Source organism: Centropristis striata, chromosome 9 (genome assembly GCF_030273125.1).
Source record: "Centropristis striata isolate RG_2023a ecotype Rhode Island chromosome 9, C.striata_1.0, whole genome shotgun sequence".
Classification (NCBI taxonomy): Eukaryota; Metazoa; Chordata; class Actinopteri; order Perciformes; family Serranidae; genus Centropristis; species Centropristis striata.
The window spans coordinates 10,521,709-10,547,376 of NC_081525.1; the positions used below are offsets into that span (position 1 = coordinate 10,521,709).

Here is a 25,668-nt window from a genome sequence, read left to right on the forward strand (position 1 = left end):
CTATCTAAAGTCCGGTCCATGTTCAACTGTGTCACATAAGTTGTTGCAGCAATTTTTGGGTTGATATCATTTGTTACACACATTTGGTGCTCAATAATGAAATTTTATTCATATCAAGAATGGATAAAAATGGTCAGAAACAACCTCCAGAATATAACATCTATATGCCAAGATCTTTGGAAAAACATAGAAGAATCCATGCTGAGATTTGGGTTCAAAAACGTTGGGTATTTTGGAGATTTCTGTATTTTCAGAGATTGGATGACAAGCTCTTCTGTTCTTCTAACTACCTTTATTGTCAATATACCTAGGAAAGCAGCACACCCTCTGAATGCTCTAGGTCTCTAGTTTGTGGTTGTAAAGTTTCATGAGGCTGTGATTATCCTAGAGGTCACAGGAGCTAATTTTATACACTGAGGTCCAGACTCAAGAAATGCCCTCACTGCAATGAACTGGCTACTACTGATGACGAACATCATCCCACATGAAGAAAACTGGCCTCATCGAATCCACAAGAGTCTCAGCTTTCCACTGATACCCAGTTTATGTCATTAGGGACCTCAGTGTGCACAAATATTTAAATACATATATGGCAAATTTGTGCTACATGATAAAAACTGTGTTGTTTTCTGTGTTAATCTGCATGTTATCAGCATAGTAGGCATGTATGTAAAGAGGAGACTTCTGGGAACACAGAGCCTGTTTTCATTGAGATAGCATGACGTCAGAGGTCACATGACCTATTTGAAAATCGCCAAAATAGCCTAACTTTCCGACATGGTATCCTAACATGCTTGAGCTATATAGATTATAGTTCCATGAGATATCATTATATTTAGTATAGATATAGAGCCCGCTACATACATAATTTCACACACAGAAAAATAACAATGGCGTATAAATAGAACAGCTAAACAGATTTATTTCCCAGGACTTTGCATAGTAAACAATGTAGAGGAAGAGCACAACAACTGCAGGTGAACAATAAAACACACAAGAGCATTCTCTTACACACACACACACACACACACACACAATTTAAAACAAACACATCAGGGCAGAAATAATACTTCATTTAAGATAAATAACATCCTGAATTTTGAGTCAAACACTGGACAGAGTATGGGTTCTGTATTGCACCTGTTTACTAAATACCGGCTTGCATCCATCACTGGATCACTGGCAAAAGGTTCAGCCAATAAATGTAAAATTCAGCAAAAATAAAACACCACAACTTAATATGCTTGTATTTATAATCGGTAGCAACCGATTACCCAAAATATGCCCTGTGTCTGGTGGAGCCTTCTTAAGGGAGTCTAACATGCATTATTAAATATGTATAAATTAACTATTCTGCTGATTGACATGAGCTAACTGGCCATTTACAATGCCTGATTCCAGTGCAAAACATCCCTCTGTCCAATAAACTAAGCAGGCATGGGCTCAAGGTGAGACAAACACAACGATTAAAAGTAAAACCTTTAAAAAAAATACCTGGGTCGTTTATGAAAAAACAAGAATGTAAAAATGCTTCAAAAGCTTCACACCACACAAACGAAAGCAACAAGAGGAAGAAAGGAAAGAGACAAAACAAGAAAGAAAAATAGGAAATAAGACTAATATCAAATAAAACTTCTGATATAAAATGTTAAGTAAAGTCTTTAAAGTCTAACGTGACGAGCAAAGACACGTCTAGCTCTGCTCCCAATGTCTTCGTTCATATAAATTAACAAATCTATCACCTAATTATTCCCATTTGTACCAGTGATCTTAGAATTGCTAAATCATTTTTCCCAAATGCAATCTGAAGTTTGTTTGTGCACACACACACACGTCAGTATGAGCCACAAAGAGGGCCAAAACAAAACAGATTCAAAAGTTTACAAAAAAAGCTTGATAAAAAAGTTGATATAAGGAGCAACTGTTGGTCTTCCTGCCTTCATCTAACACACACACACACACACACACGCACGCACGCACGCACACACACACACACTATGCATGTACCCTTGTAGAAGTCTTCCAGTCTGCATTAACTCTCACATCACTACATAAATGCAACACACAACAGGACTAACAGTATTTCCAAAGTAACAAAAAACAAGGTGAATGGCTGCACAGACAAGTGTTCTCTGAGTTTCAGTGCAGTTTGAGTGCAGCAGCAGGACTGTGGCCTCTAGAACGGTGACGGTTCAGTTCCTGATGCTGAAAGCTTTGGTCTTCTTGATGCTGAGGAGTGGAGGTTTAATCTTTGGCTTGTTGTCAGTCTTGTGTTCCCGGTCTGAGGAGGGGAACCGCCGGCTGTAGATGTCTGGGTACTGTTTCTGAAACTGAAGCAAAGAGTTAAACTCAGGACTGAGCAGCTGACTTTTCACAAACAAACATTCTTTTGTCGACTAGTTGCTGCACAGTGTTGGAAAAAGATTAACCTCATATATATACACACAGGTGCATCTCAATAAATAAGAATATGATGGAAAAGTTCATTTCCAGTAGTTCAAGTCAGTCCCAACCAAGTACTGATTGCATATAGATGGACATACTTTTCAGGGGCCAAAATTTCCATATTAAACATACTTTTTAAAATTGGTCTTTTGTAATATGAATTTTTTTTGAGACATTGAATTTTAGGTCTTCATTAAATGTAAGCCATAATCATTAAAAAGAAAATTATTTCACATTTTTTAAATTGAATAACTGACATAAATAAACTTTTCTATGATATTCTAATTTATTGAGATGCACCTGTATATATTGTGATATGATTTAAGTAGCTTTCACCCTCTAAGGCAGACCTGGGCATTAGGTGGCCCCGGGGCCACATCTGGCCCGTTAGCTGTCCCTGTTCAGCCCCTGTGAGGTTACCCGGAATTTAGAAATCAAAACAACCGCAGTGCTTTTATTTTGAAGGCGATTTATGTATGTGCGTGCATGCATCACACCTCCACAGAAACACTGAGTGACCTTGTGAAAAACACAAATCTAAAAATCTAACAAGTTTACACACAAGTTCTTTGCACTTTCAACAATTTATCTATTTCATTGGTTTGTTCAAGCTGTCAACCTTGGGTATCTTTTATTTTGAAGGTGATTTACGTATGTGCGTGCATGCATCGCATCTCCACAGAAACACTGAGTGACCTTGTGAAATTTTTATTTTTTTGCATTTAATAATTTAATAAATAACTTTAGTTAATAAGTTAATAAATTGCAGGTTTACTGCAGAACATACATGCTCTATATTGTTTTTGTGGTTTGGATGTATGCTGTGTTTAAAATAAATGGAAAAGTGAGATAATGATTGGAGTTTTTACTTTTTTTAACTGCTTGATTTGAGTTACTCCACATTAATATAATCTTATCATAACATGTATTCTTACCAGTAGCAGCTCAAAACCAGAAAATTAACTGCATTTTATAATGAATTTATGAAACTGCAATGAAATTAATATTAAGCAGAATTCAGAGGTTTTGGTCCCCAGAGTTATGTGGCCCCTTGAGAAAATTAATTGCCCAACCCTGGTCTAAGGGGTGCTCCCCATAGAAAACTTTAAAACAGACAAACTAAATGAAATGCATTAATGTGCTCTTTGTTTTTGTTACCTGCTTCAGTTTCTTGCGTCGGTCCTTCTCGCTCATGTTTTGGTCGCTCAGCAGCAGCTCCAGCAGCTCCTCCATGGCCTTCTGGGAAGATTCCAGCTTTTGCTGTTCAAACTCGGCGCCGCTGATCTGACGGCAGAAAGTGTAGATGGGCATCGGGACGCAGACGGGATCGCCGCCGTCAATGTTAGACACACCATCTGTTGGGACCTGGGGTCAGGAGAGAGAGAGAATAGTTATAAGAGGAGTTCATTACTATACTGTAATATACACATAGTCTACTCCTGCAGGACTTATTCATGTTTCTGTTCGTCTGTATACAGGTACATCTAAAAAAAAAAATTGAATATTGTGAAAAAGTTCAATATTTTTTGTGACACTGAGTTTTGTGTTTTCATTATCTCTAAGCCAGAATCATCAAAATTACAAGAAAAGCAGGCTTGAAATATTTCACTTTATGTATAATGAATCTATATAATGTATGAGTTTCACTTTCTGAAATGATTGACAAAAAATATTGAACTTTTTCATGATATTCTAATTTTTTGAGATGTACCTGTATTCTTTATCTATTAAATTCATGTTTCTGTTTGTCTGTATACATGCAGGATGCAGGATGTATATGCTGTACCTGTGCAGAGCGCAGGTACTGTATATGGTCGCCGATAGCGCTGAGCAGGAACTCTGGGACCGAGAGGATGCTTTCTTGGTGGTCCATGAGAAATGACACCAGTCTGGTAGCTAACAGCTCGTCCAGATCACACTCCTCAGCGCTGCCCAGGACACAGCCGGAAAACGTGTGAACCATCTGGGAGGAGAAGCACGAAAAACAAAGAGAGAGAGATGCAGGTAAATAAAAACAATCAGCGGAAACAGCCACACAAATACATAGAATTTTCTATATTATGTCACTGATCACTCCAGAGAAAAAAAAAAATCAGTTTTGTGCCTCACCAGTGTTTGGGTGCCGATGGCGGGGTGGAGGCGGGGCATGTCCACGTTCTGGCTGATGCGTGACATCATCCTCATCAGGAGCTGCAACTTCCTGCGGGAGGTGGGGGGAAGGAGGAGGGTGCAGAGCTGCAAGGCCTCAATGGCCACACGCTCACACTGGGGCTGGAGAAGGCCTATATATATATATGCACACACACACACATACACAGACAGACAGTGGTAGAGTATGATACAGAAGTGAAGTCTGTACAGAAACAAGCAGCAGAATCACTCTTTTCAGCCACATTCATCCATCACCACTACATCACATTTACTAGATCAGACGAATGGATGGATGGATGGATGAATGGATGATGAGATTAATCAACGACAGCTACAGTACAAAATGAGTCAGGTAAGATTTATGAACATGACATGTGTACCCCTTTATAACCCTGATCCAGAACTTCAGAATGTGGATCATGTCTCTGCATGGATACTCCCTGAACTTTTGGACATTTTAGTCACAGACCCAGTCATAACATTTATTTTGGGAAGTACAGGTACATCTAAAAAAATGAGAATATCATGAAAAAGCTCAATATTTTTTGTCAATCATTTCAGAAAGTGAAACTCATACATTATATCGATTCATTACGCAAAGAGCGAATTATTTAAACCCTGTTTTTCTTGTAATTTTGATGATTCTGGCTTAGAGATAATGAAAACAGTTCGGTGAATGAGGAAAGAGTCCTATGTCATCTTTGATTTCACATTCAGAGAAAGCAGATTCTTCTGTCTGAAACAAATTTTATGAGTGGATCTGACACTGAAATGACCTGAAAAGTTCCAGGAGATATTAATGCAGGACAGTGATACATTGCTGCTTTTGATTTGTGCAATGCATTTTATAGCCAAGATGAATTAGAGCAAAACATGCCAAAAGCAACAACTAAAACTATTAAATTTAAAGTTGCACGCAAGTTCTTTGTACTTTCACCCATTTATCTATTTCATTGCTTTGTTCACTCCATCAACCTTGGATATCTTAAATAACACACAAGTGAAATAATTTCTGCATCTCTTTAGCTCACACCTTCACTTCACAGGAGTTGGATTTCTGAGTTAAAACCTTGCATAGGAGCAGCTGTTAGATGTTAGATGGAGTTAGTTTGATTAGATATCGACAGACAAGCAGGCACACAGACAGACAGACAGACAGGTAGGTAGAGGTGAGAGGGTCTTACTGTGCTCAGGTTTGGGTTGTGGGGGCTGGGGGATGCTGGTGGGCACAGAGACAGGCGCTTTGAACAGTGAAACGGGTCGAGACAGCTTCGACACGTCCAGAGAGCTGAGGCAGCGGCGGACAACAGCGGGCGCAGGGAGCGTCCGCAGGTTAGAGATGCTGGAGGCGGGTCTGGGCCCGCTGGGTCCTGAGGCGGCGGGAGGCCCTTGTAGTTTGGCCCAAGCAGATGAAGAGAAATGGGAGAAAGGATGATAGGAGGAGAGCGAGGGATGATAGGAAGATAAGGAAGCAGGGCGTGAAGCTGTGGAGGAGAGCTGCTGATCTGCTGGAGCGTTCACGTTCAGGCAGCTGGCTGCTCGGCTCTGCAGCTTGGACTCCGTCACGTCTTCCTCCCTGGTTTCTATCACAATGTCCAGACAGCTGCCCACGCTGTGCGGCCGCATGGAGCGAGACCTCTGCACGCCTGTCGGTCTCTTTCTGGCCGTACCTCCTGCAGCGGTTTCACAAGTAGAGGAGGTTTCTTTGGGGACAGAGTCTGTGTGACTGTCTGTAGGGCTCCTGTTACTATAGGAGCAGGATGCCAGGCTGTCATTGGACAGGAACAGCTGCTGCCTTGTGACAGAGGCGGAGTCATCTAGGATGGTTTCCAGTGAGCAACTCCTGGTGTGAGGCCTGGTAAAACCCACTGTGCTCAGACTCACACAGCTGCCTCCTAACTGACCGTCCCCGGCTCCTTTCAGCGCCGCTAGCCGCGACCGCAGCTTCCCGCCGAGCACCTCTCCCATCGGCGACTCCGCCTCGTCGCACGTCCCCTGTCTGAGCAGAGACAGGAGGAGACACTCTGTGGAGCGGAAAGACGTCTTGGCCGGAGGAGGAGCTGAGGGGAGGTCAGGCTTCTTGCGTTTCCCACGTTGGTGCACCGTGGGCGCTGCAACGTACCCACAAAACACTGAGAGCGGAGGCAGAGGGAGAGGAGGCCGAGCGGGGCAGGCAGAGTGTCAGTGCAAGCAGACAGTGAAGGGAGGGAGAGGGTTTAGTTAGTTCAAACTCTTACTGTACGTACAGAACCATCAGCTGGTCAGAGACAACACACAACAGGCAGAGAGACAAAGAGTACAGAGGCTCATATCCCTGTTAGGACAACAACCAGAACCTCTGTTAGCAGTCAAAAGGCAACGTTAGAGGTCAGAGCACGTCAACACAATCCTGCAAACAGTCCTGCAGACAGAGGCTGTATCCCAAAGTCAAGGAAGGATCCTCAAACGGCTGAATCTGAAGGATTCTACGTCATCGACAGCTGAAGGACTGTCCCAATGTCCAGGATCCTCCAGAGGACAGAGTCCTTCTTTTGCTCAAATTCCAAGGATGCATGTGTGTATCCTCCGTGTACCCATAAAGCCTTGCACACACCGGTCTACCGGGAGATTTAAAAGCAGCGAGCGAAATATGAATTTAAATAAATAAGTATTTTCAGTTTACACTGAATATTTGTTATCACAACTTACAAAACTTGTATTCAAAGTCCAGCAAAACATATGCACAAAGAAATGCCAGAATATTTAGCTAAAAGATAATAAACATCATCTTGATACATTGCCAGTTAAGTTAATTGATGCCGTCTCAGTGGGCTAAAGTTATTAATTGTTAATTCATATATATGCATCAGATAATAATGTACTATGTGCAAAGTATACGTAACTATGCCATTCAGAAAGTTATACATGATTATTGTGTTAACAGACTGACAGTCCGCTATTATTATTTATAAATAACTGTTATTGTACTGTACACTTTACACTCTACATTTAATACACTATGTCGTGTTTTTGTTTTTTTTTGCTAAATCGTGGAGATTCAACCTTAAAGCATCTTCTTCCATTTCCATAATATGTGTCAAGGTGCTGATGCCAAAGACACATCCATGTCATGATGTGGTTTTCAAATTGCGACACTAAATTTCAGCAGGACGTCCAATTACGCAACGACGCAAACCTGCACACTGAAGCCTGATCCATTTGTGCGTTATCACAGTGAAAGGAAGGACTCTGGCCTCTGGAGGACCCGACTCCGAAGGAAAGATCCCACCAAGGAAGGATCCTCGACATTGGGATACAGCCAGTTTGAGCCTCAATGAGCCCCTTTACAAGCTCCTCCCTTTAGAAGCTGTTTCATGGACGAGAAGAAGCCTGGTGAAACCAGCCCACAGTACCTACCCAACACGTTGATAAATAGCTCATACAGCTGGTATGTGAGTAGTGGCTGTGGGAGGCTGTAGAAGTAATCAGACACCGTTTTGAAGACGTCTCTCTCAAAGCCGGGATAGGACGGCTGGGCGCTGTCGTACTTCGGCCCTGGAAACCAACAGAATCTCTCTACAGTTACTACGAGAGTCAAGGATATTTTATAGGCTTCTAACACAAACCTATGCTGTTTCATGGACAAGCTCTATGAATGAGGTTTTTTTTTTTTTTTTACAGTGTTTTCTCTCCCATAAGCATTAAAATATCTTTTGGATAATCGAAGTCATGCACTATTTGACTTGGACTTTTAAACATCTACATAAAAAAATGATTGCTGAGAATGTGCAGTATATACAGTAATAGCATCTAAATGTGAGGTTTGGTTTGAGGTTATATTGTTATTTTTCCCCCTATGCTCTATTCTTAACACTGAGGTGTCTAAGCAGCGTGTTGTTACTCACAGTTGGCCAGGCTCTTCATAGCAGACAAGACCCAGTGTGGAAGGTCATCTAGAGACATGATGGACAGGTTAGACTGGTGGTGAGTCACAGTACATGGTAGTTTGTTGGTTGTATTAGGCCTGTCACGATAATTACTATATATCGACTTATCGTTCCATATATAAAAAGACAAGATAGTTTTTTTCTGGACTCAATATATTGTCGTTTACATGCATGACTTTTTGTGCTTTTTTGTGTTGTATAAAGTAAAGCTGGTTGACAGGCAGCACGGATTGGCGAAAAAAAAACAACGATATTTCCCGAGCAGCCTTCCAGCTGTTTATATGTTATTTTAATAATAAAATAATATGACACATAATGATTATCTCAGTGCAATGTTTTGTTTACCAGAGATTAAAAGTTTATTTTATTTGTTTTGGTTGTAGTTTATTTAGTTCAGTTTTATTTATCTAGGATATTTTAATATTTCTTTTCCACATTTCAATTCCAATGTTTAATATTCTCGAGATTTAAAAATTCATTGCTGTGGAAAAGGATGTACAGGTGCATCTCAATAAATTAGAATATCATAGAAAGTTTATTTATGTCCGTAATTCAATTCAAAAAGTGGAAATAACACATTATATAGATCCATTACACGCACAATGAAACATTTCATGTCTTAAATTATTTAATTTCTTCTCATTATAATGATTATGGCTTACATTAAATGAAGATCTAGAAGTCAGTGTCTCAAAAAAATGTAAAATTACAAAAGACCAATTTAAAAAAAGTATGTTTAATATGGAAATGTTGTCCTCTGAAAAGTATGTCCAGCTATATGACTCAATACTTGGTTGGTCCTGTTTGACTTGAACTACTAGAAAAGGAATTTTCCATCATATTCTAATGTATTGAGATGCACCTGTACTTTGTGCTCTAAAATTGTTATAAAACTAAAACGACATTGATACAACAATACTATCGTTTATCGTGATAGTTTCTGGGAAAATATGTGTTCAAATGTGTTATCGTGACAGACCTAGGTTGAATAACCAAAAAAAATAGGGTCAGTGTTTGATCAAACATTTGAATCTCTCACTAGATTCTCTTTACCAAAGAGGCTCAGTAGAGAAGAAAAACGTGAGCATGTGATGCTTTTGATGTAAAAAAGGTTTTGGTTTATATAAAAACTTACCAGTTTTGTCGTCCAGTGTGACCACACCGTGCTTGTTGACTTTGGTCATATTATGGATGATGTTCTGTGGGTTTACCGAGCGTTGTTCTAGAACTTCATCCAGAGATGCAACACCCAGAATCCTCTGCAGGCTGAAACACAACACCACAAAGTTTAGTCACAAGGTTAAAAAAAACCTTACATAGCACCTTCTTTTCTGTCTGTAATCATTCAACAGGTTAAAAAAAAAAGTTTATTATGTGCATTTATACTGAGTCAGAGTGATGTCTCTCCAGATCTCCTGTTCATCCTCCACCGTCAGCTCTCGTCTCTGCGCCTGCTGCTCCCCCGTCGGCTCCTTCTCTCCCCCTGCCTGGAGAGCAGGATCTACATTTTCCTGGTGAGCACAAACAGAACGCCATCACTTAAAGGATCATTTATCACATTAATGCTTCCTAGACATCAGAAGACTTTGAAAAGATTTGGAAAAGAGTCCCGGAAAACTATCAGCTCACACCTGCTCACATCTAAAGAGTGTTTAGAGTTTTTAGTCCCAGTCTAGTCTCACACTGAGATTTTAGACAGACTGTGAATCTTGCAGGGTAACTATTTACAAGACTACAACTAGACTCTATTAGCCCCCCCCCCCCCATCATGCTCTTAGTAAAAACTTTCAAAATGGAGGAGAAGCAGCTTTTGGCTCCAGCTGCTCAAGTGTGTGCAGTTGTTTGTGTTGGAAAAAAAAACAACAACAAAAAGAAGAGAAGACGCCACAAAATGCCCCTCACAAAGCTGAAAAGGGTTTTTGTTTTTACTGATATGAAACAGTGCAGATTACTAACTTAAACTTAATGATGGAGATGAAGGGAGCGCCATGACTCCAGTTAAACTCCTAGATTTATTAAAGACTTTCAACTTTCAGTCTGAGACTGTGGAAATCTTTTGGTGTAAGCCCAGTATTAGACCACGCTCGAACCCCTTGACTGTGTTAAAGATTCCATGTCCAGTCTGGCTCACCAGTGTCTCCTTCTCAAGCTGCTTCTTCCTAAACCTGAAGAAACCGTCCTTGTCCTTGAATGAAGGCCTTTTCTTAACCGAGCCAGGAGCCGAGGCAGCAGGACGGGGAATGGGCTTCAGAGGAGACGTTTGGGGGAATCTGGAGAAAAAGAGAGGACAATGAACATCAATAAAACACACATTTTTTACAGCACATTTTTGTACAATAAAGCAAGTTTTTTCCGAAATACAGGTACATCACAAAAAATTTGAATATTGTGAAAAAGTTAAACTTTTTTTTTTCAATTATTTCGGAATTGATGATTCTGGCTTACAGATAATGAAAACACAATACTCAGTGTCTCAGAAAATTAGAATATTACATAATCAATAATATTCTATATATATACAATATTCTATTCTATAATATTCACAATATTCTAATTTTCTGAGATGTACCTGTAGAACCTACCTGTACAACACGTTGTTGTCCTCCAGATCCTCTGTGCCCCAGCGACCCTTCACATCTTCGATCACATGGTTCTTCAGGAACTTCTTCAAGAGCTGCACTGTCTGCTGCCTAGTGACATCAGGGCCAAAATTGCTGTTGTTGCGGAGCAGCTGGTGCATCCAGTCCACAGCGGCGGAGGCGGTGAAACAGGAGGCGTAGTGCCGGAAGGTCTGCCGATGCTTCCTGAGGGGCATACCGGCCCGAAACAAACGAGTCACCTCATTCCACTGAAACAGAGGTGAGTTTAGTTCAGACAAACTGCTCCACATGCAGGGGAGTTTATAGCAAATTAGATTTTCAGACTGTGTCATGAGTGACATTCCTGACAACATCAACCTGGGGACCAGTGGAGGTAATCATTAGTGCAGTTTTAGCTTGTGGTTGTGTTCGGGGTCATCCAGGGTCCCATAGGTCAAAGATCGTAAAGTTTTTCTTTGTACCACAAGTGTTGCTGACATGCTGGAATTTTGACAATTTAACAAGTATTCCCCACCTCCCTGCACCTTGGAAGTATATCAATATCTTTGAGTTTAGACTGATAAAACCCAGCAATGTGAAGACAGCACCTTGTTTTCTATCATGGGAATTCTGAGACACATTTTAATTATTTTCTGTCATGGCATTCAGAAGTTGTATAGCTCTCCTAGGCTTATTTACAATAAGGGGGGTTTTCAGCATGTTAGAGAACAGACATGCTCATCAGCCAATCTCCAAAATGTCAAATGTTTTTGAAACCAAATCACAGCATGGATTTTTACATTGTTCCAAAGGCCTTGTTGTGTTGATGTAATGTTCTGGAGGGGTTTTAACCATTTTAAAACCTTCTAGAATGAAAAAAAAAGCCTAAGTCAGCACCAAATGTGTGTAACAATGGTCTCAACCTAGGCCAGTCACTAGAACACATTTTTTAGGACGATATATTTTCCCAGAAACTATCACGATAAACAATTGTATCATTGTATCGATGTTGTTTTAGTTTTAGATCGATATTAGAGCATAATAAGTTCATCCTTTTTCACAGCAATTAATTTTTAAATCCAGAGAATATTAAACATTGGAATTGAAATGTGAAAAAGAAATATTAAAATATCTGAGATAAATAAAACAAAAATAAATTAACTACAACCAAAACAAATAAAATAGACTTTCAGGCTCTGTTAACAAAAATTGCACTGAGATAAACATGATGTATTATATTATTTAAATAACATATATACAGCTGGAATGGTTGCTTTGGAAATATAGTTTTTTTTCGGCAATTCGTACTGCCTGTCAAACATTTTCAGCTTACTTTAAACACAAAAAAAGCACAAAATGTTACGTATGATAGCGACAATATATCGAGTCCAGAAAAAAACTATCGTGTCCATGTTTATATATATCGAACAATAAGTAGATATAGTAATCATCGTGACAGGCCTATATCAACCTAAAAAAATACTACAAAAAATATTAGACCACCTTGTTTTCTTCAATTTCTTGTTAATTTTAATGCCTGGTACAACTAAAGGTACATTTGTTTGGACAAATATAATGATAACAACAACAGCTGATAATATTATCAAGAAAACCAAACAAATGTACCTTTAGTTGTACCAGACATTAAAATGAAATTTAAAATGTCTAGATATCAGCTCTTACATTCAACTTTTATGAACTATTTTTGTTGTTATCATTATATTTGTCCAATCAAATGTACCTTAAGTTGTACCAGGCATTAAAATGAACAAGAAATTGAAGAAAAGAGGTGGGTCTAATCATTATTTCCATGACTGTGTTAACGTTAGTTAGTAACAACAACAGGGGGAAAAAAACAAAAAAAAACGCTATTAACCGTTAAATCAAAGATGAACGTTTGTATCACTGAACGGACCAACGGCTATTTAACGTTCGATATTCGTTAGATAAATATAACGTTTATTTAAACGCGATAATTCAAATGAGCAGTTAGCCAGCTTAACGTTAACTGCAAACGTTAACTTACCAGTTTTGTGGCCCGGTACGGTCCAGGGGTGATAACATGAGAACTCATATTGTGGCACAAAAACACAGCACTAAAGTTTTCCCTTCATCCGATATGACAAGAGGTAGAAACGGCCATTACTGTGAGGAGAACTGATCGGATATTTGTTGCTGCCAGGTTAGCAGCTCGGTGGCTGCTCCTGGTCGCCGTCTGTTCAAAATTACGAGCCCGAAGTCTCCTGGCACGGGATTGGACGATGCGCTGGACACGTGATCAGCCTCGGCGTGACGTAGGCACCTGGCGACATAACAAGTCCATGAAGGCAGCACATTTTAGCTTTTAAACTATCTGACTTACGCTGTAAGGACAGATTTATTTATTTTATTTTTTTACTGTTGAGACCACCCGGCTGTCAAATCAAGAAAAATAACTCTATTCTGTGCTTTTTTTATGTGCTCCAGTTTAGGAACAACAGCTGCAAGTAATGTAAAACTACGGATTTAGCTCTATTGTGTTCACTGTCCGTCGGAATTTACATTAGCATGTCTTAAAAGGCCTTTATGGTCTTTATGTGGATTCAGTTAAAGGCAGAAAGACAGTATGGTGGGGGGTCAGACCAAAGACAGTGAAGGTTAGAGACATTTTCAAAGGGATAGATGCTGAGAGGGGGTTGACTTAAACCACTGCTATAGAAATGCTAATGTCTGCAAACAGTACACTTAAAGTCAGCTTTCTGCTTTACTTTGTTTATGTTAGAAAGTGCAAAGTATTCTAAGTGAGAATCATACAGAAATGCATAAAGAACATATCCCCCTAATAAAAAAAAATAAACTTTTTTAAATTGCATAGAAGACTAAATGCACAGACTCAAATAACTATAGAATAGTACATCTAAAATAAAACCCCAAGTTTTTACCATTGCTTTGATAAGTTTTAAGGGTTTTAATGTTTTTCCCCCCTCTCGTTTCTTCTCTTGTTTTATTATTTTTTTTACTCTGCATGCTTCATTTAATTATTCTTTTTCTATATCCTTTTTACCTGTTTTGCATTTTGGGTCCCATTTGGCATATAATGAGCTCTATAAAAAATGTATGTGCCTCCCTAGATCAATAACACTGAAATTAAAGCATTGGTGGTCACAAAATGAAAAAACAAGATAGAGCTAAAAAATAAATAAAAAAAACAGAGAGAGAGAGAGAGAGAGGCTATCCTACTTCACAGGATCCCAGGTCTGATATCAGATCTGATATGTATTTTCCTTGGAAAATGATGCTAAAATGACATCTACTCATTGTTAATTGAAAAATCCAGTTGTATAAGCTGCATATTGGACCACATTGTGACAACATGACAATAAAAATCCTTATCATGCTGACACTTGTTAAATACAGATTTATGGGACAGAGAGTGCAGAGAAAAACTCTCTATTCAGCAGATAAATGCAAGAACACACTGCAAGCTTCACACTCTGCACATTCCTCATTTTGTAAACAACTTAGAAAAGAAACAACAAGTAAAACACATGCAGCGGCCACACCTTTTGAGAATTTCACATTCACTTGAGCAGTTGTGGTAGTTTACAGAGAAACAGCAACACATTCATTAAGAAGTAATCACTTGTGGAAAAAAATCTCAAAAACTTCTGTATTTTTTTCCAATTACTCAGTGCTTTATTACCTCAATATGGATGGAAAAGATGATATTGGATGCTCAAATACAAGTTTATACTGAAAGCCTGAGCGTGGCTGCCCCCAGCTGGTCGTCATGGGTACAGGAGGGAGAAACAAATAGATAAAAAGGAGTAAAAACATTTGATCAGCTTTCCTAGCTTGTGACTTAGCGACTAATATTTAAATGTATCAGCGCTGCAGAGGAGTTTAACCTGTCAGCAGCTGATGATGGAGCTCACACTACTGACATTAAACTTAATAAAATATTTTATGTCATATTTTTATAAACACAGTGCTAGTGTAAGTTGATTGTTTTTCCTTAAAATAAACTTGCAGATCATCCATAATAAGATAATCAATCCCTTAATAAGAAAGATAGGATTGCCTAAACTAGAAGGCAGAAAAACAAATGAAAGGTTTAAAAAATTCAAGGAGATAACCAAACTGAGCACTTTATAACAATTTCTTGCTACAAAGACATCCATGAGAGTGACAACATGCAGCATGTTGCAATGTGATCCTTAATATGACAGACAGGGGGCAAACTGCAAAACACGAAAATAAACACAGACCAAATAACTGGACCTAGTGATGGAAAATTTCCTTTCAGTACAGTTTTGAGGTTTGTAGTAATCTGACAAATTACATTTCAAAGCATACTTAACTTTTTCCTCTTGTACATTTGTTTGGCAATAGATACTGCTAATGCTTATTTTGCAATAAGGAAAATATATTAACAGTGGAAGAAGCAAACTGTTAATTGAATGTAATTTCACACAACTACTAAATGCATTTCTTGCAGAAAATGCATGTGAAGATGGACCTGTATTTCACAATACCTGGGTGTTAGATGGATGGGATGATGTAATAGAATACCGTTGAAAAGAGATACCTATTTGAATTTCTCATTGGAAAGTCTTGCGTAGACACCATTGATAGATATAGTTTTCCTCTGACTTTTGTTGTTATTGGTATTAATACTTTTGTACCTTTGTACTATTTTATTTCATACTTACTTATTCCTTAATTTAATTGATTTCTTGTACTTTTTTATGCATTAATTATCTATACTCCCCCCGTATAATCCTATTCTATCTACTTATTTTCACTCTTTTTTATTTTCTATTTATTTTATTATTAATAATTTATATGTATGTATGTATGTGTATATATATTATTTATTATTTTCCTTTTTACATTTTATTATTATTTAAATCTATTTTCCCCACATGTTTTGTGTGTTGATGTTTATGATGATGTCACTTGTTATAAGTCCTGTGTCAGGAAATGTTAATATGTTTAAAAATGTTTATGTTTGTAAGAGTGATTAAAATGCTAAAACTAAAAATTAAAATTAAAATAAGGAAGAAAATGCGTGTGAATGCTGAAAGCTAAAACTGCAATGTTGGACTAAATGTGTAAGAAGGTGAAATAAAGGGAAAGGTAGGGACGGGTCTATGTGTGTACAGTATGTATGCTATAGTATAGAATGTGTTCTATAGTACATAGTACTGTATGTGTGGAATGTGCGTACAGGGTAAGAAGTAAGTAATAATAATAATAATGAAAATAAAAAACAATAGAATAGAATATTGTGGATGCAGATGGGCTCAGCATTTATATATCAATTACAACTATTAGTCCAGGATTATCTGTGCCCTCAAGGGGAACATGAAGGTCCCCCAAAATATGCCGTGACCCGGATTCGAACCGGGGTTGTTGCGGCCACAACGCAAAGTACTAACCACTATACGATCACGGCGAGCTATCCAGAGGACAGAGAGTTGCAATGCACTGCAGCAACCGTTCACTGCTGTTACATGATGGTGAAGAGATCTATGTGCAGGGGGATATCCAACATTTACTGAGGGAATAAAAGCACGTTATTACTATTGTTATTATTACAAAATATGTGTCAAACACTTTCCGTTAAACCCGAGTGAGACACAGCATTGAAGCAAAGGTCGTATGAGACCACAGATCCATCACTCGGTAGTAAAATGTTGGACCGCAATCTGGTTTAAGTGCAGAAGCATGAGTAAATAATACAGAAATAATAAACAAACAAGCGAAAAAAAAACTTAAGTAGCGTAAGTAGTTAACAAGGGCAAAAGACGCAAGCTCACTTTTTTTGTAAATAAATTTGCTATTATAGTGGATAATATGTATATATTTACTATGATTTATAGTTTAATATGGATGTGACATTTGCCTTAGAAGATGAAGAAATTGCTTAAACATGTTTTCACAACATAACAGTGACATTATGCATAAACATGACATTTATCACACACACACACACACACACACACACACACACACACACAATAATTATATATATATATATATATATATATATATATATAAATATATATATATATATATATATAATTATTATTATTATTATTTATAAAATCGTAAGGAAAAATACGATCAGAGTGACACAGCTTAAGTTTTTGGGTATCTCCGACTGTGGGCGTGGCTTACGGGTGTTTAAAAGTGTAGATGATCGCTGATTGGTCAATAGCTGTGTATTTATCAATTCTCTTCACCCATTGGACAGGACGCATGCATCCCTCGCTTATGATTGGCTCATGAAACAACGCGACCGAATTTCAAACTGGATCCGTCATGTTGTTGAAGGAAGCGTGTTTTAACGTTTTGCTCGTTAGCTACGAACAGACAGCGTTAGTAGTAAGTTAGCAGCGCACATGCTGGACGTTTTTACTAAAAACTAACTCAGTAACATGTAGCTAGCCGTTAGCAACTGCTACCTTTTTTAACAAGTTGAAATGGCTGAAACTTCAACACGGAGAGGCTTTTTGGACTTCAGTCCGGTAAAGAGAGAGGACGCCAACAAGGAGAACGATGTTCCAGTTTTGGTTTTGACCCTTTTTTCAAAGGCTCCTTTTGTGGCATTTGGGACAGTGAAGTTGGGAACCTCCAAGTCTGTTATTCTGCGTATTGAGAACCCCACAGAGGATGCAGAAGCGGAGGTTATTGTGGAAAAAATCCCTTCAAGTAAAGGGTTTTCTGTGGACCACAGCTCGTTCATGATACAGGTATGTTCTCAGCTAGGCAACAGTTGACGTCACGTTTGTATTATCATAACATTAAGTTTTAACAGGGAAGGGAATTAAAAGTTTTCTTTTACCTGGACGTCCTGATTTTAGTAATTGTACATATAAAACAACAAAGAATTACTCTGTAACTAAGACACAAACACACACAGACACACACCCTCAGAGACTCGCACAAAAAAAAGAACAAAACTGTGAATAAAAACTATTTATTAAACTTTCACTAACTACCTCCCTGTAAATAACTTGCAAATGTATATATAAAGTCGTTAGAGAAAAAACTATTAGACCATTGTTTTTTTCAATTTCTTGTTCATGTTTATAACTGGTACAACTAAAGGTACATTTGTTTGGACAAATATAATGATAACAACAAAAATAGCTTTTAAGAGTTTAATTTAAGAGCTGATATCTAGACATTTTCCATGGTTTTCTTGATAATGATGTTGGTTTATCAGCTCTCAAATTAAACTCGTATCAGCTTTTTTTCACATTGTAGACTTTTTTGGTTTGCAGCTCAACAACTTTAAACTAGAAAATGCATTTTTACATGTTAAACAAAAGAAATAAGAGACTTGCACAGGAAAGAAAATGCACAAAACTATAAATAAAAACTATTGAACTTTCACCAACTACCTCCCTGTAAATAACCTGCAAATGTATATACGGTACATAACTAGAACATACGTTTTAAAGCTGCTATCACACTTGTTTGCCTTTACCTGTTTGAATTTATGTCTAATATAGGTTATTTTCTGTTTTGAAGGAAGGAAAAAGCAGAATAGATGCATGTAAAAAAACAACAATGTATATTGTTGTTTTTTTACATGCATCTATTCTGCTTTTTCCTTCCACACACATGGAGAGAATCCACCCACTGTTTCACTGAGTATAATGACAATAAATATCTTTCTGATTCTGACAAAAGCACATAGTAGTTACAGTCTACAATTATAACGAACAACATAATTTTAACCAATAGAAGGGACTATAACGATGAAAGAAATGCCTGCATCCACACTGATCTATGTCAGTCAAAAAGGGAGTAGCCAGTCCAACTAACGTACATGCTTCTGCAAGTCAGGATCGTTTCTCAATCTTAGTATTAACTTTATGGATTCTTAAAGGTACAAAAAGTCTTTGGACCGGGTGTAGTGTGACATCTGTCTATTAACAAGACAAGCATGACACTTCTTACTGTGCATTTTTGCAAGATACATACTGCATAAGGCCATGTCCTGGATAAACATTCATCAATATACCCTTAACTATTTTTGTTTTGTCCATTGTAAGATTGCAGTTAGGGATGCACAATATTATTGGCACGTTAATCTGTATCGGCCGATATTGGCTTAAAAATGAACTAATGGACATCGACCAACACGCTGATATAATAAACCGATTAAATAATGTGGTGCTGCTTACTTGATTAAATGCACAACCTCGGCGCCTATGTCTGTCATATGTTCGGAATTTTTATTGTTTGCACATCACCTCTCTGTTGCACCTTAAGCACATGTTCACTTATGTCAATTGCGAAATTGGCCAAATTTGCCCTGATTGTGGGTATTGTTATTGGTTATCTCAGGGAGAGCATCATGTAGGTTTTAAATAGGATGTATCTTTTTGTATTTTATTTGAAAGCAATTGTCAAAAATAAGTTTCAGTTTTAAGCATCGAGTATTTTTCTTATTTTGCACAAGGAATTAATATTGCATAACAAATGTTATAAGAGTATGCTCCACAATACTGTATGCTAATTCCACTACAGAAGAGAGATGAAGATCTCTGCAATTAGTTGTGTTGTAAAAAATATCGGTATCAGTAATCGGCTAAATGAGTTGCAAAAAAAAGGCATATTGGATATTGGCAAAAAATCCAATATCGTGCATCCCTATTGCAGTTATTCCACATCTTGCATTGTGTTTTGTGTGTGTGTTTACAGCCTGAAGACTCATTCACGCTGAACGTAACCTGGACTCCGACAGAAGAAGGTGGAATCAGAGAGCTCATCGTCTTTAAAGCCAATGGAGTCCTGAAACACCAGGCTGTGCTGCTGGGGAGGGCAGAGGCCCCTAAAAAGAAAAAGGTAAACTTCCTCGGCTACAATGTGTGCACCCAAAATGATGAAGGTGGTGCCAATTATTAAATTACGATGATTGACATAAACTGACTATGCAGCTTGTAAAAAGATTAATTTATTGCAACTTCTCAGGTGTGACTGAGTGCAGCATTTTGAATATTTTTTATTTTGGTACTGTAACGGAAACAAATGATAGCAAATCTAATCAGCAGATTGATAGATTATGAAAAGGTGAGTCAGTTGTAGCCCTGAAATCAGGCCTAATGTGCCTAATTGGTACCTAATTAAACCTGATAAGAGTTCGAGAAAATTCGGAAATTTTACTCACACAGTTTTCATTCAGACATAATCAGAGGATTTTAACTAAAACATCTAACACTGTACTTCTGACAAGACATATGGCTTCATCTCAATAAATTAGAATATCTTAGAAAAGTTTATTTATGTCAGTAATTAAATTCAAAAAGTGGAAATAACACATTATATAGAAACATTACACACAGAATGAAACATTTCATGGCTTAATTTATTTAATTTCTTCTAATTATAACGATTATGGCTTAGATTTAATGAAGACCTAAAATGCAGTGTCTGAAAAAATTTGAATATTACAAAAGACCAATTTTTAAAAGTATGTTTAATATAGAAATGTTGGCCTCTGAAAAGTATGTCTCTATTACTCAATACTTGGTTGGGGCTGTTTGACTTGAACTACTGGAAAATGACTTTTCCATCATATTCTAATGTATTCAGATGCACCTGAAGAACTGTTGGGGTCAAACTGAACCTGAACAGAAGAGGTGACTCAAGTTCACGGATCAACATCACTCAATAAAAGAAAAAAGGCACAAAATGGCCAATAAAAGACATAAAATGACCAAAAAAACAAGCAAAATTTACCCCAAAAAAAAGACACAAATTGACCTCAAAAGACATAAATGACCAAAAAAGATGCAAATTGGCAAAAAAAGACACAAAATGACTAAAAACACCTGTAAAAAAAAAAAAAAGACTTCTCTCCATTTTCTTTCTGTTATTGCCCCATCTATATGACTCAATACTTGGTTGGGGCTGTTTTACTTGAACTACTGGAAATGGACATTTCCATCATATTCTAATGTATTCAGATGCGCCTGTGCACCTTTTTCATGTTTTCTTTTGTGTTTCAGAAAAGCTTATGGGACACAATCAAAAACAAGAGGGAGGGTGAAAATGTGGTAGCACCCAGGAGAAAGAAAACCGAACCGCCGCTGAAGATGGCGGCCAATAAAACCTTCCAAGTGTCCCGAAAGCCCCAGTACAGACGGGAGAAGCCCCGCAGCCCGCTGGCTTCTCTCAACGACGGCAAAGCTGCCAGAGAGAGGTCGCTCTCCAAGCAGAGTCTCGCTGACTGTTACGCTCAGCAACCAGAGTCCACACCGATGCTTCTGGGCTTGTCGGACCAGGAGAACGTCCATCACGGTCAGACAAACTCGCCTCTTGTTCTGCTCGTCCCGGCCGGAAAGCTGCCGAACATGTCTGCCAGCCCAGATGCTTTGGTGTGCAAACCTGAAAACAAGATGCTCAACAGGACGCTGTCTCCCATCGGGACCCCGGAGATGTTTAAGAAGCTCATGCCACGCATTCAGACAGACAGCCCGCTCTCTGCTGCTGTAAAGTCTGATCACGCCGACAGCGGGTTAACCGGAGCCCCGGTTTTATCTTTGAAAGATGCACTGGCCCTCATCGACTCTGATCTGAGCCAGCTGAGCACCAGTCCTCGAGACACGAGTTCCAGCTGCAGCTTTTCAGACTCGCTGGAATCAAAGAGCCGTGGAGCCGACACGAAAGTCTTCAAAGCTTTACCTGACAGCCCACAGGGGTCCGACTCTGCTGAGCCCAGACTCACTTTCTTTGTCAGCAAAAAGGTCGCCGCAAGTGAGGATTCAGAGGCGGATAATACGACAGAACGGGTGAAAAAATCGTCTTTCACCTCCGCCACAGTGATCAAGAGCAAAGCCCCGGTGGAGGCAAACCTCTCCAGTGGAAGGAAAATAAAGAAGTCGAGGCGAAGGCTCTTGGAGAAAACACTGGAGTTATCTGAAGGCAGCAGCTGTGAGTCTGGACCACCGGGAACCCCCAACCTTCCCGTCATCCACCTGGACGCACAAACCAAAGGATGGCCCAACTCTGAGCTGAGCCAACAGCTCAGAAGCTCACCTTCACCCATCACCTTCCCCATCACCTCCCCTCCATCCATGCTCCCTGCTCGTTTCTCCTTCTCAGCCGCTTCCCCACCTCCTCCTGCATCCATCTCCTTCACCATCAGCTCTCCGTCACCTCTGAGCTCATCCTCCCCTCTACACCACCACCACGCGTCTCCCACCGTCTCGGCGCCTCCGTCCGTCGAGGAGGACTTGTTTCCCGTGCAGGTGGCGTCGAAGAGCAAGAAGAGGAAGAGCGAAGAGTATCTGAAAAGTGACGTGAAGATTGAGGTTGCAGGAAAGGCGGAGCAGGTGAAAAGGAGCAGGGTGGCAGCTGGACGAGCCGAGCCCCCGAGATCAGTCCAGGAGAGGAGGAGCGCTTCACAGAGGCAGCCGCACAAAACGGCAGGTCAGCAGATGTCAAGTTTATTTATGTGGGATATAACATGTAGGCCTGTCACGATAATTACTATAACGACTTATTGTTCGAGATATAAAAATGGACACGATAGTTTTTTTTCTGGACTTCTGCTTTTTTGTGTTGTGTTAAAGTAAAGCTGCAAATGTTTGACAGGCAGTACGAATTGCCGGGGGAAAAAAACTACATTTCCCAAGCAGCCATTCCAGCTGTTTATATGTTTTTTAATAATAAAATAATATAAGGAGGAGAGGACAGGAGAGGCTGTTTACACAGAGCAGAGCAGAGAGGAGAGGACAGGGGAGGCTGTTTGCAGAGAGGAGAGAGGAGAGGACAGAACAGGAGAGGCAAACATGACAATACTTCTGTCATTCTAACTGTGTTATAAAGACATGTTTGAGTTGTTCCCACTTCTAGCCATGATTGTGCTGATTCCATAGAGCTCAGGACTTATAGATTTATAGAGATTTTATATATTACAGTGAAATACAAGGACACAGAGAGTAAAATGTAAAAAGAGCAAAAAAAAACCTGAAACAGCTTGTTGGGGTTCAGAGGGTTAAAGTGATTGTTTTCCTAATCTATCAAGACTCATGATGTGTATCTGCCTTGAGTAGGGACTCTCTGTTTTTAATAATATGATGTTTTTCTTCCCCTCAAGGCCCGGTGCGAGCAATGACGACATCATCTCTGAAGACTGTGAGATCAGTAGTTCCCGCTCAGCCAAAGCAGTCAAGCTCAAAACTCTCCTCACGAGGTATAAAATCATGTCCAATCCTTGTAAGAAGGAGAATACAGGTTAAATAACACTTAATTGCTGCTCTTGTCGTGTCGAACCCTGTTTCTAAAGCAGTTGGGATGTTGTTTGAGACGTAAATACAACAGAATGTGATCATTTTGGACATATAGTCATTGGACATTATTAGACCACCCTTGTTTTCTTCAATTTCTTGTTCATTTTAATGCCTGGTACAACTAAAGGTACATTTGTTTGGACAAATATAACGATAACAACAAAAATAGTTGATGAGAGTTTAATTTATTTGTCCAAACAAATGTAGCTTTAGTTGTACCAGGAATTAAAATGAACAAGAAATTGAAGAAAACAATGGCCTAATAATTTTTTCCATGACTATATACACTGAAAACCGTACAAAACAGTTTTTTTTACTGTTTAGTTTTTGTAAAAATGCACTGTTTTTATGAATGGTCCGTCGGGGAGTTGTTGAGAGAATGTATGCTGTTTAATTCAATAAGACCCTTGTTCTACTCTTCACAGGAGTCCGGACTCTGAAGTCAGCAGGCGCTTCGTCCGCCAAGACGAAGAGTGTCGTAGCTGTGGCGCAGTCCAAGCTAACCTTTATTAAGCCGACACAAACAGGTAATTTTTCATTGCAGAACATTGTGTTTGTTGTGTTTACCCCCCTAGACCCCCTAGATGGTTATTTTTTATTATTTGCTAATACTAAATAGTCAAGAGTATTGTTTTAATTTTATTCATTTATACAGACTAAAAATCATATTTTCTATATATTTTTAAATATTTTGTAATATCGTCAAGAATATTATCGCAAAAATACCCAGAAATATCGTGATTATCTTTTAGGGCCATATCGCCCACCCCTATAAACTGGTGTGAAATGATTTTTTGCTTTTGTTTATGTTGAGTTGTTTTTCCTGCACCTTCATTTTTTACTCCAGCCATACCGAGACACCCAATGCCGTTCGCTGCCAAGAACATGTTCTACGACGAGCGGTGGATCGAGAAGCAGGAGAGAGGATTCACATGGTGGATCAACCACGTACTCACGCCGGACGACTTCAAAGTCAACACGGAAGTTGCTAAAAGTAACGTTCAGCAGGCTTTTGTCGTCTTTTCTTCACTGAGCTCGACATGTTTGCACAACAGACATTATACATTGCAATAAAAAAAAAAAGCTTTTTTGTTTTCTTTTTTGCAACAACTCTTACACTCTAAACATATACAGGTTGCATTGGAATATTGTAATTAACACATAAATGGAGGCATAATGGAGATATAAATACAAATAATAATAATCATTTTCATGTCTTTATTCTTTCATATATTGAATAATATCAATAAATAATACTTTTTTTTTTAAAGTAGCCCAATGAGCAGTCAGACTATTACATCATCAGCTTGCTAGATACTTTCAAAGAAAGCTTAAATATATTATTATATTATACATATTTCTTAAGCTGACCATTTAAAAAGCTTTCTGATGCACTTATTACTGATTTTTTTTTTTTTTTTTTTTTTGTTGCTTCTGTGACACTTTTAGCTGCACTTTATTAAGCTCCAGAAACATAAATCATTGTATAAATAAAATAAATCTCACTGTATTTTATGTATTCGTTTTTTTAAAATTCAGACCAACCTGACTTCTTGAAATTCTTTCAAAATAAGTATAGAATATTTATTTTTATATTTTCATTTTGTGTATGTATGTGTGTGTGTGTGTGTGTGTGTGTGTATGTGTGTGTGTATATATATATATATATATATATATATAAATATAAATGAATGAATGAATGGTACATTTTCAGAAAATTAGATCTGGGATTTAGATGTGAATTTGTTGATCTGTCATTTAACACTTTATAAATGCTCTCTGCTACACTAAATTTTATGAATTAAATGCTTTTAATATGTCTGTTCAATGTGAAGCACTCTGTGCCTGTGATTTCTTAATTTCATGTATGAAAGGTGCAAATAAAGTTTATTATTATTTAATGCATGTTTTAGGAATATTAGAGTTGATATGCAGGGTATCAGGGCTGCTGTTCTGTCTGTTTATCCATTTACATCGTTATTGTAATCATTTTGAGTGAAACTAATGCCTTTTTCTTTCTTACTGTGCAGTGAACGCTGTGTCCCTCGCCATGGGCAGCGGTAATGATAAGTACAACGTTCCCAAAGCTCCCACCAAAGAGGAGATGTCTTTCAGCACGTACACGGCGCGGCGGAAGCTGAACCGCCTCCGCCGCTCCGCCTGCCAGCTGTTCACCTCGGAGCCCATGGTCAAGGCCATCCAGAGGCTGGAGCTGGAGGTGGAGGCCAAGAGGCTGCTGGTCCGCAAAGACCGCCATCTCTGGAAGGACATAGG

At 38.6% G+C, this 25,668-nt stretch overlaps 2 protein-coding genes and 1 non-coding gene across 3 annotated transcripts in view; 1 reads left to right on the forward strand and 2 right to left on the reverse strand.

The window, feature by feature from the left end:
- Positions 1-1,591: 1,591 nt before the first annotated feature.
- On the reverse strand, positions 1,592-13,368 carry depdc1a (DEP domain containing 1a). The gene is made up of 12 exons (XM_059341835.1): positions 13,128-13,368; positions 11,105-11,370; positions 10,654-10,792; positions 9,909-10,033; positions 9,658-9,788; positions 8,481-8,528; positions 7,993-8,130; positions 5,781-6,728; positions 4,555-4,727; positions 4,232-4,408; positions 3,604-3,810; positions 1,592-2,330 (listed from the first exon to the last, which is right to left on the reverse strand). The coding sequence occupies exons 1-12, from the start codon at positions 13,173-13,175 to the stop codon at positions 2,193-2,195; spliced, it is 2,538 nt and encodes an 845-aa protein (XP_059197818.1). The 5' UTR covers positions 13,176-13,368; the 3' UTR covers positions 1,592-2,192.
- Positions 13,369-16,466: 3,098 nt separating this feature from the next.
- On the reverse strand, positions 16,467-16,538 carry trnah-gug (transfer RNA histidin (anticodon GUG)). The gene has a single exon. It is a non-coding gene; the product is annotated as a tRNA-His (tRNA).
- An 830-nt stretch (positions 16,539-17,368) lies between these two features.
- The window catches only part of aspm (assembly factor for spindle microtubules), a 31,541-nt gene continuing 23,241 nt past the window's right edge, over positions 17,369-25,668 (forward strand). The window contains exons 1-7 of the mRNA XM_059341834.1: positions 17,369-17,838; positions 19,802-19,945; positions 21,109-22,531; positions 23,202-23,297; positions 23,820-23,921; positions 24,242-24,388; positions 25,425-25,667. Of these exons, the coding sequence (XP_059197817.1) occupies positions 17,569-17,838; positions 19,802-19,945; positions 21,109-22,531; positions 23,202-23,297; positions 23,820-23,921; positions 24,242-24,388; positions 25,425-25,667 (2,425 nt within the window). The 5' untranslated portion in view covers positions 17,369-17,568. The remainder of the gene's footprint in view (positions 17,839-19,801; positions 19,946-21,108; positions 22,532-23,201; positions 23,298-23,819; positions 23,922-24,241; positions 24,389-25,424; position 25,668) is intronic.